General features: G+C 48.2%; 1 protein-coding gene across 7 annotated transcripts in view; it reads right to left on the reverse strand.

Moving 5' to 3' along the window:
• The window catches only part of STEEP1 (STING1 ER exit protein 1), a 41,528-nt gene extending 32,514 nt beyond the window's left edge, over positions 1–9,014 (reverse strand). For 2 of the 7 annotated variants that reach the window (XR_006295780.1, XM_043571370.1), the window contains exons 1-3: positions 8,810–9,014; positions 5,556–5,673; positions 2,652–2,741 (exon numbers count right to left, since the gene is read on the reverse strand). Coding sequence is in view for 6 of the 7 variants with exons in the window: in XM_043571370.1 (XP_043427305.1) it covers positions 2,652–2,741; positions 5,556–5,673; positions 8,810–8,933 (332 nt within the window). In the remaining variant the exon portion in view is untranslated. The remainder of the gene's footprint in view (positions 1–2,651; positions 2,742–5,555; positions 5,674–8,809) is intronic. The other 5 variants (XM_043571372.1, XM_043571375.1, XM_043571373.1 and 2 more) reach the window with 5 other exon arrangements.
• Between the last annotated feature and the right edge of the window lie 2,299 nt (positions 9,015–11,313).

Here is an 11,313-nt window from a genome sequence, read left to right on the forward strand (position 1 = left end):
CTTAATCTCTAGGAATATGTGAGGGAGGGAAGGCCAAAAACAAAACGCAACACAACATTCTCCCTGGTTGTGGCAGTCTCTGAGATGGCCCCCAATAATCCTTGCACCCTGGTATTGACACCCTGCACAGTCCCCTCCCAAAAGGAGGGGGGCTGACCTGTAATACCAAGAGGACACTGCAGAAATGATGGGGACTTCTGAGTCTTGGTCACAAAAGATATCGTGGCTTGCTCTCTCTTGGATTACTCATGCTGTGGGAAGCCAGCTGTCCCATCACAAGGCTATTCAAGCAGCCTTATGGCAGACCCTTGTGATGAGGGGCTGGGGCTCCTCCCCAACAGCACTCAGCTGCCAACCCTCAGCTCGCCAGCCCCAAGCGAGACTTCAAATGACTGCACCCTTGGTCGGCCTCGTAACCACAGCCTCACGAAGAGACGGGAACCACCCGCCCAAACTGCTGTTGAATCCCTGACCCACAGAAACTAGAGGACATGGTAAATGTTGTTGTGTTTAAAGAAAAAAAATCAAGGGGAACCTGGCCGGCTCGGTCAGTAGAGCGTGCAACTCTTGATCTTAGGGTCACGAGTTCAAGCCCCACACTGGGCGTAGAGCTTACTTACAAAAAGGGAAAAAAAAAAAAAACTGGGGCGCCTGGGTGGCTCAGTCGGTTGAGCATCCGACTTCAGCTCAGGTCATGATCTCACCGTCTGTGAGTTCGAGCCCCGCATCGGGCTCTGTGCTGACAGCTCAGAGCCTGGATGGAGCCTGTTGGATCTGAGAGAGAACGTCAGGCGACGAAGGAGAGGAGGCAGTGAGGTACACAGTTCTGAGTACGGGAGAGAAATGCAGGCAGATGGGAGACTCTGTGAGGCTTCAGCATCTAAGTGTAACTGATGTCATGAAAGGCGGTGAGAATGTCCCAGGAGAGCATAAAGAGGGGAGGTCAGCGCCCTGGGGAATGCCAACATTTAACGGGCAGGCAGAGGAAGAATCCGGAAGACTGAGAAAGCCAAAGGAGGAGGAGAATCTCCAGAACAGCTTCACAGAAATCAAGGAAGGAGAGCAACCAGGGAGGCACGGTCACCAGAGATCCAGACAGAAAAGCACCGCATTTGCAACTGTGCGAGCGGCGGAGGAGGGAAAGGGGCGCCTGGGGAACGACAGTGCCAAAAGAGAATGCGTGACTTGGAGGCGGACAGCGACAGGCTCCAGGGCCTCTGGTGGCCAGGCCGCCACGTTTTCAGCAACCCGTGCTCTCCCACACAGCTTGGCTGCAGAAGAGCAGAGCGAAACTCCACCCTGGCCAGCAGAGGGGCACCCGAGAACGGGCCATTGGAAAGACTGTTGATTAGAGAGGGAACAGTGCCAACGGGGGGGAAGCAGACGACACCTCGTTGGTAAACTCTAAGAACTACCTGGTCCTAACGTTAGGCCCGGAGCTGGCTCGCTTCTAGGGCCAGGCTGATTGGACTCCGGGATTTCTACTTCAGCCTAAGGCCGTTCAGTTTTCTGGCCCAGAGGGGAGGGCATCTGCCTTTTAGTGCCATAGGGACCTGTGGCCGGGCTGTGTTGTTAGATCAGTTTCTGTATTAACTGAGTAATATACATCCGTTCGATACACGTAATATACAATACAATCATACGTTACTACATGTAATTACAATACATATAACAAATCCATAATAAATATCTTGGTGATCTTAAAGACAGTCAGTTGGCCACTTTCAAAATCAGAAAATTAAAGGTTAACGGAGGGAGAAAAGGCACAAGACAATGGATTAGCTTGGGACAGGGTGTCTTCCTCGTAAAGCCTCCTGTATACCATAATGGAGTGTTTGGAGTATTTTTCCCCATTGTTTCCTGAAGGGCCTTCCTTTGCAGATCTCATCAATTTTAGAATCTGGTCGTATTATTGGCCTCGAGTTGTATCTCGTATAGAACCAACTGTCGTCGCTTCAGGCACACCATTTTATTGTATTTAAAAAAGTTTTTTTTAACACTGGGGCACCTGGATGGCTCAGCTGGTTAAACGTCTGACTTCGGCTCAGGTCATGATCTCACAGTCCGTGGGTTCGAGCCCCGTGTCGGGCTCTGTGCTGACAGCTCAGAGCCTGGAGCCTGCTTCGGATTCTTTGTCTCCCTCTCTCTCTGCCCCTTCCCAGCTTGCACTCTGCTCCCTCTCAAAAATAAACAAACAATAAAAAAAAATTTTTTTTTTTAAATTTTAACACTTATTCATTTTTGAGAGACAGAGAGAGAGAGAGAGCGAGCGAGCAAGCAAGCATGCGGGGCTCGAACCCACGAACTGTGAGATCATGACCTGAGCAGAAGTCAGACGTTTAACCAACTGAGCCACCCAGGAGCCCCCAGCTACACCATTTTAGAAACCCAGTTGTCCCAATGGGGCTTGATGCCTGCTTTGCTACCGAATCGCCTAGCAGTATTTCCGCTTCTCTTTGTTAGTGCGGGCTGACAGCAGTTTGGTTACTTAAATTAACATAGTAAGATGTCAGCTTATAGCTTTTCCCAGTTCAACACTAGAACACAAACTCCATACAGGCAGGGTGCGTTGCTTGTTTACTGGTCGTGATGGGTTGGATGGATCCCTTAAAACGTCATGTCCTTCCAGTAACCTCAGAATGTGGCCTTACTTGGAAAGAGGGTCCTTGCAGATATAATTAGTTACGATGAGGTCATGCAGATGGGTAGGATGTGCCCTTAATCCAATATGACTGGTGTCCCTATAAAAAGAAGAGAAGAAAAACAGAGACAGAGACCCAGGGAGAAGACCACGTGATAATATAGGCATCTACGAGCCAAGAAACGCCATGGACCGGTGGCAAGCACCAGAAGCTGGGAAGGGCCAAGGAAGGATCCTGCCCTCAAACTTGCAGAGAGACCACGGCCCCGCCAACACCTTCATTTCAGACTTCTAGGACTCAGAAGAAATGTGAGGCAGTTTCTGTTGTGCTAAGCCACCTCATTTGTGATACTTTGTTACAGCAGTCCTCGCAAAAGAATACAGCGGCATATCCCGGGTTTCTAGGACAGTGCCTGGCACACAGGAGGGGCCCAATAAATAAAATATACGTGAAGGGACGTATGGACTTTTTAATTCCCCACAACCGACCTCTCTGTGGTATCAGGCACCTGTTGACGGCCACTGTCCCCCGATATACACACTCCTCGATGCTCTCTCCTCTCGGTTCCCACGTCACCAGGTCCCAATTATTTTTGTCTGCTTTTTTAAGTGTAATTTATTTTGAGAGAGAGCGCACAGGCATGCGTGCGTGCAGGTGGGGGAGGGGCAGAGAGAGAGGGAGACAGACTCCCAAGCAGGTTCCGTGCTGACAGCGCAGAGCCCAATGCGGGGCTCAAACTCACGAACCATGAGATCATGACCTGAGCGGAAATCAAGAGTTGGATGCTTAACCGACTGAGCTACCCAGACGCCCCTTGTCTGCTTTTTATTTTTATTTTATTTTTTTTTTTAATTTTTTTTTTTTTCAACGTTTATTTTAGTTTTTTGGGACAGAGAGAGACAGAGCATGAACGGGGCAGGGGCAGAGAGAGAGGGAGACACAGAATCGGAAACAGGCTCCAGACTCTGAGCCATCAGCCCAGAGCCCGACGTGGGGCTCGAACTCACGGACAGTGAGATCGTGACCTGGCTGAAGTCGGACGCTTAACCGACTGCGCCACCCAGGCGCCCCTATTTTTATTTTTTTTATTTATTTTTGAGAGAGAGAGTACGAGTGAGCAAGGGAGGTGAGGGGTGGGGTAGGAGAGAGAATCCCACATGATATAGAGAGGAAGAGAGAGTGCAGAGCCCAGAGCAGGGCTCAGGCTCACCTGAAGCGGGGCTCAAACTCATCTGATGTGGGGGGATCGAACTCACAAACCATGAGATCATGACCTGAGCTAAAATTGGATTTAACCGACTGAGCCACCCAGGTGCCCCCCTTGTCTGGTTTTTTTTTATTCATTTTTTATTTAATGTTTATTTATTTTTGAGAGAGAGAGACAGAGCACAAGCAGGAGCAGAAAGAGAGGAAGACACAGTCCAAAGCAAGCTGTCAGCACCAAGCTCGATGCGGGGCTCGAACCCATGAACTGTGAGATCATGACCTGAGCCAAAGTCAGATGCTTAACCAAGACAGCCACCCAGGCGTCCCTTTAAAAAAAATTGTTTTAATGTTTGTTTATTTTTGAGAGAGAGAGACAGAGACAGAGACAGAGCGTGAGAAGGAGAGGGGCAGAAAGAGAGGGAGACACAGAATCCGAAGCAGGCTCCGGGCTCTGAGCTGTCAGCACAGAGCCCGACGTGGGGCTCAAACTCACGAACTGTGAGATCGTGACCTGAGCCGAAGTCAGATGCTTAACCGATTGAGCCACCCAGGTGCATCCCCCCTTGTGTGCTTTTTAAACGTCCAGTGTTTCCCAGGATTGTATCTTGAGTCCTCTCTCTTCTTGCTCTGCACTCCACATAACCTTAGCCCTTCCCAGGCTTCAACTCCCCATCTCAAGCAAGGACTCCCAATCTAAAACGGATCTAACCATGTCACTCTCCTGCTTAAAAAAGAGAACAAGCTATTGCCGACAGATAAAGTCCAAATTTGTCTATTTCGGCATTTTACTCTGTCCCCACCCCAGGATGCACGAACCCCTTCCTGTAAAGTAACCTGGGCTATAGTCACCAAGGACCATTCAAATTTCCCAAGCACACCATATGTGATGCTTTCAATGCTTCCATATCTCTTCCACCTGGGATGCTTCTCAACCCCCTCATCTGGTTGGTGAAATCCTAGTTCAAGGCCACACACAAATGCCATCATCTTTCGGTGCCTTTCCTGATCACTCTGCAGGAGAATGACCCACTCCCATCTGTTTTTCCATAGCCTTTTGTCCACCACGCCAGCATTTTATCCTAACAGGTGACCAGTCCGCTCGATGAGGGATGGGCTCTTTAATGGTAAGGGCAGTACCTTACCCATCTTAATTTTTTGGTAAGTTTATTTATTTTTGACAGAGAGAGGGAGAGAGAGAGTGAGAGTGAGTGCAGGGGAAGGGCAGAGAAAGAAGGAGACACAGAATCCGAAACAGGCTCCAGGCTCTGTCTGAGCTGTGAGCACAGAGCCCGACGCGGGGCTCGACCTCACGAACCGCGAGATCATGACCTGGGCCAAAGTCGGATGCTTAAACAACTGAGCCACCCAGGCGCCCCAATACCTTATCCACCTTCCCAGAGCCAGTCCCCAGCTCAGTGCTTGGCACGTGGCATGCTCCCAGAGATTACAGGTCAAATGACCTCATTCTACTTGCAAAAATCCCCCCAAATTACAGCTATCAAATGGCAACAGAAGCGCATATCCGCAGCACTTCAACAGAGCACAGCGAAGATATTGCTGTGTCCGCAGAAGTTAGGGCCAACGCAAAGGTCAAAGCGTTAGGCCCACAAGAATGACCCGTTCAGCGCTAGACGGGGTGTTTCTATTCCTCAGAACCCGACTGCGGCACAGAAAGGAAATTCCAGACAGAGAGCATCCACTTCTTACCTCCGAAGATACATAGTCTCCTCGTCTTCTGTGTTACAAAACTTGTGGGCGTGTTTGGCAGCATCGATCACCCGGGACCGATCCCGCGGCCTCATGGGCAGTTTCTCTAACTGACAGTCTGAAGAAATGGAGAAAGATTCGGTCACAGGAGCCACTGAGATACCTGGAGGCAATCACAAGTTTCCAGTGGGGCCCTTAGCGCTGTAATTTTGCACTATAATTGCTATGCTTATTGATGGCTATTATTGGATTCCCCAACGAAAAAATGACTTGGTGTCAGAACACCCGCAGCTGTTACGTTACCATCTTGGTGATCTTTGGCAACTTCCTTTGGGGTTTTTTTTTCCCCCCTTATTTGAAGGATGAGTAGATCACAGTGTCTCAAAAGTCCTTCCCAGCACTGCAAGTTTTCCATGAGTGTTTCTGTGACCGTGGGACACTCGGCTCGTGTTATAATGCATGAGAATCAGACAGGAAGGACATCGTCATCAAGCCTCGTTTAGGAAGGCATTGGGGAGGGTGGATCCGTGGTTACAAATGGAGACAGACAGGGGAGGTGCTATGCTACAAGTGGTATGCAAATGACCCAAGCCAGGCTAGAGGCGTTTCCATCGGAAAACAATGAAAACACGCAGGAAATACATGAGGTGCAGTTACAAAGCAGATGGAAACTGATATAATGCAAATTAAGTACCTAAAGGGTCAGAGAGAAGTCAAGTGACCACAGCCATTCGAGATTAATGGAGGAGAGGGAGGGGGAGTCAGAGAACGCCAGGCAGTTTGCATGTTGATTAATCTTCACAATGACCTGCTGGAGTAGACATTTCCTGGCCCAATTCAGAGTTTAAAGGTGAGGGAATTGAGGCTGCCAAAGAGTGTGCATTTACTGAGGACAACAAGTATCCAGACTCAACTCTAGGTGATCAAAAGAGAATTCATTCATTCAATGAATAGGCGAGGGCCCTCAAAGCACCAGGTGCCGTTCAAACGTAGTGCTGGGGATTCAGCAAATAACAGAGCCAAGTCCCTGCCCTGATGCAGTTTACATTCTAGTGGAGGAGGCAGAAAATTTTTAAATAAGAATTACAAAATATGACCTTGGATAATGATAAGTGCCAATAAAAAAAAACCCTGGCCGGATATTAAGAGGATGGACGGTGATCTCAGTGATAAGTGCTACCAAGAAAAATCAGGCAGAGTTTCCTGGGTTTTTTTTTTAATGTTTATTTATTTCTGAAAGAAAGAGAGAGAGAGAGAGAGAGAGAGAGACACACACACACACACACACACACACACACACACAGCGTGAGTGGGGGAGGGGCAGAGGGTGAGGGAGACACAGACTCCGAAGCAGGCTCCAGGCTCTGAGCTGTCAGCACAGACCCTGATCTGATGCCGGCTCGAGCCCACGAACTGGGATTCGTGGGAGATCGTGACCGAGATCATGACCTGAGCCGACCTCTGGCACTTAACTGCCAGAGCCACTCAGGAGCCCCCAGGGAAGAGTTTTCAAATGAAGAGACGTTTCAGCTGAGCCCTCAGTGAAATAAGGAAGCACCTAGGGAAGAGTGTTCGAGGCAGAAAAAATGCCAATCCCAAAGGCTCTGGGAGGCAGAAGGTTTTGACGTGATGAAGAAAAATCAAAAAGGCCACTGTCGCTGTAGCACAGTGAGCAAGGGGAAGAGGGGTAGGGGATGAGGTCGGAGAGGTGGTTGAGGATCTTATCATGCAGGGTCTAGGCATGGGCTTTGGTTTTACTCTTGGTTTGATAGGAAAGCACCAAGTTTGGAACAGGACTCCGGCAGCTGTGTGGGAAAAAGCCCCCTGGAAACAAAGAGTGGAGGGTCAAAGGCTATCGTGGCACTTCCAGGTGAGGGACGACGGTGGCTTGGGCTAGAGTGGCAGAAATGAAGTGGTAAGAAGCAGTAAGGTTCTGGATCGATTTTTCAAGGAAGGGCCGGCCCAGCGTGTTGATGGACTGGATACATCGAAGGTATGAGAAAGAGACAAGTCAAGAACGATTCCGAGATTCTGGGCGAATAGGGGAGAGTGGGAAGTAGGGGGTCATGAAGTCCGTTTGAACACGATCTCTTTGAGAGACCCATTAGACATCCAAGTGGAGACACGGAGCAGGCAGCTGGAGTCTGAGGGGAAGTGTGGTTGAAGGATGAACATGTGGGAGTCATGACCGTAGAGATGGTATTTAAAGCTTGGGACTGGTTGAGATCACTTAGAGAGTGAGTATGGGCTGAGAGTAGGTAAGAGGACTGAGCCCTAGGGCCTTGCGATGCCTACAAACCTGAGTCAGAAAAAGGAACTAGACACTGACAAGGGGCAAAATCAAGGTAGGAGGAAAATCAGGAGATTGTGGAGTCTTGGAAGTAAAAGAAAAAAGTGTTGTTGTTGTTGTGTTTTTTGTTTTATTTCGAGAAGAAGAGGGAGAGTGAGAGAGAGAGAGAGAGAGAGAGAGAAGAGAATCCCAGGCAGGGTCAGCACTGTCTGTCAGTGCAGAGCCCCATGCAGGGCTGGAACTCACAAACCATGGGATCATGACCTGAACCGAAGTAGAGCTGGAACTCACAAACCATGAGATCATGACCTGAACCGAAGACCGAGGTCTCACCGACTGAGCCACCCAGGTGCCAAGAAAAAAGTGTTTTTAAGAAGGATGGAATCATCATCTCTGTCAAATGGCACTAAGATGTGGACCAAAATGAGCACTGATTACTGACCACCGGGACTAGTAACGCGTTCAGTCACCGACCTTGACAAATACGGTTTCGGTGGTGGGGCAGGAAGGAAAGCCTGCCTGAAATGAGCTCAGCAGGAATGGAAATGGGAAGTGAGGATACAGAGACAGTCAATATAGGCAGCTTTTTTTTTTTTAGAAGTTTTGCTATAAAAGAAACAAAGAAACGGGGATACAGCTGGAAGAAAATGGAGGGACCAAGGGAGGCTTTTATTCTGGTTTAAGAGGAGAGCCATAGCAGCATCCTAGCACCCGGCAGAAAGGTTACAAAGTTTGTAGAGGCGGACTGGGAGGAGAGGGAGATGGCCAGTTTATTTTTCCTGAAGGAGAAATTTACTTTTGAGAGAAGCCTGGATACACTCACAAAGTTAAACGGAAAACAGAAAAGCTATCCCGGAGCGGGGCAGGGATGGAGAGCGAGGAAAACCACTCTTCAAAGAGACGTGCCTCCTAGATCCCGAAGTTTCCCGTCTTGCAGACACCGCCCAGTTCCCCGACCACTCACCCAGCACCAGGACCATCTGGCCACACAAACAGTAGTAGACGTGGAGGGGCTTCTCGCCGTCGTCATACTCCTCCCGATCCCGGGTGTCGGAGCAGACTACCGACCGGGACACTACTTTAGGCATAGTTCTGAAGAGCAGCAGGAAAACTCTGGCCAAAAAGGAAGGGTCGCGCAGAAATGATGTCACAGACGTGCCTCGAGCCTCTTCCCAGCCGGAAGGCTGGTCACGTGTCAGTAGCAGTCCCGTGGACTTCCGGGTGGTTCCATTCGACCAGGATGCGGGGGGGGGGGACGCCCTGAAGCGCTCAGAACCTCCTCTGCCTTGGCCTGAGTTAGCTGGGACTTCTTTGCTTGGGACAGTCCTGATACTGCTGAAGTTAATTCATGTATATTGGTATACACGTCTGTATATGCAGCTATATGAAACCAGAGCGAACAAAGAACTATATGTGCACATTACCGGCTTCATACAGATTTTAGGTGTGCATCTAAATATGGTCTTGATTTTAATGGCCGTATTCAGGATGAGAACCTAATGAAGTAGAGATATCTTTTTAAAGTTGAGATATAATTCATGTAGTATAACATTCACCCCTTAAAAAGTGTATAATGCCGTGGTTTTTAGTATATTCACCAAGCTGTGCAACCTGCAGAACTAATTCCAGAATATTTTCATCATCCCCCAAAGAAATCCCATATCGTTAGCAGTCACTCCCCACCTTTTCCCAGCCCCCCCGGCAACCACTAGTCTAATTTCTGTCCCTGTGGATTTGCCTCTTCTGAACGTTTCCTGTGAATGAAATCATACAACATGTGGCTGTTGATGTCTGGCTTCTTTTCACTCAGCATCGTGTTTTCGAGGTTCATCCCGTGTTGTAGCGTGAATGGGTAAACAGCAGTAATGAATCAGTAAAAAGGAGCTTCATTCTTTCTTACGGCTGAATATCCTGTTGTGTGGCTATCCCGCATGTTGTTGATCTACTCGGCCGCCGATGAACAGTTGGGTTGTTCCCACTTTTTGGATGTAACGACCAACGCTGCTGTGAACGTCGGCGTACAAGTTGTTGTGAGGACGGACGTTTTTCGTGTTCTTCGGTGCATACCGTTTTGCATCCCCACTACAAATACACAGGGGAGGGGGCCTGATTTCTTCACAGCCTCACCAATAATTACTTTTGTCTGTCTTTTTGATCATGACCATCCTGGTGGGTGTGAAGTGACATCTCCTTGTGGTTTTGACTCGCCTTTCCCTGGTGGTTAATGATGAGCACCTTTTCACACACTTGTTGGCCGTTTATGTATCTCCTTTGGAGAAATGTCTATGCAAATGCTTTGCCCATTCTGAAACGGGTTGTCATCTTATTGCTGAATTGTAAGAGATTGTTATACCTTCTAGATACTAGACCCTAATCATGCAAATGACTTACAAACAGAGGCCTCTTAATAATCCTGTTTGCCACGGTCATAAGGGGACAGTTTCCACCCTTCCTTCCCCAACCCAGAAACTGCCCCAGAATGTTCTTTGTGGAGGACGAGAGCCTGGAGCCATCCGGAATAAGGACATTGAGGCAGTTCACATTGGATAACTTCAAAAATCCAAGTGACAACACCAAAATAGTGGATTTTTAACACAGAACTTACTGAAGGCAGCAGGAGCATGTGACTAGAAAATTGACAGTTTGGCTGGCTGAAAGAAGTTCAAAACACACAAGGTGTAAACCAAGGGGAATTTAAAGGCATCTGCTAGAACCTCAAACGAATGTGAATTAAATCAAATATAAAAGAAATGTGGTGTGTATATATATATAATATATGCATATATAATATATATATAACGGAGTGTTACTCAAGCATAAAAAAGGATGAGATCTTGCCATGTGCAATGTGGATGGACCTAAAGGGTATTATGCTAAGTGAGATAAGTCAAAGAAAGACAAATACCACATGGTTTCACTCATATGTGGAACCTAAAAAGTAAAACAAACAAAAAGCAGAATCAGACCTATAAATCCCAAGAACAAACAGTTGCCAGAGGGAAGGGGGGTAGGAGAATGGGCAAAATGGGTGAAGGGGAGTTCGAGATGCAGGCTCCCAGCTACGGAATGAAGAAGTCATGGGAATAAAAGGTACCGCGTACGCAATATAATCGATGGCATTGTACTAGCATTGCACGGTGATGGATGGTAGCTACAATCGTGATGAGCATAGCTTAATGTATAGAGTCGTTGAACCACTATGTTGTAAAACTGAAACTAATATAACATCATGTGACAACTATATTCACAATTTTTTAACCTGTATTCAAATTTTTAAAAATCGATTCAAGTCTTGGGGCGCCTGGGTGGCTCAGTCGGTTGAGCGTCCGACTTTCGGCTCAGGTCATGATCTCACAGTTCGTGGGTTCGAGCCCCGCATCAGGCTCTGTGCTGACAGCTCAGAGCCTGGAGCCTGCTTCCGAGATTCTGTGTCTCCCTCTCTCTCTGCCCCTCCCCTGCTCATGCTTT

This window comes from Prionailurus bengalensis, chromosome X, assembly GCF_016509475.1.
Source record: "Prionailurus bengalensis isolate Pbe53 chromosome X, Fcat_Pben_1.1_paternal_pri, whole genome shotgun sequence".
Classification (NCBI taxonomy): domain Eukaryota; kingdom Metazoa; phylum Chordata; class Mammalia; order Carnivora; family Felidae; genus Prionailurus; species Prionailurus bengalensis.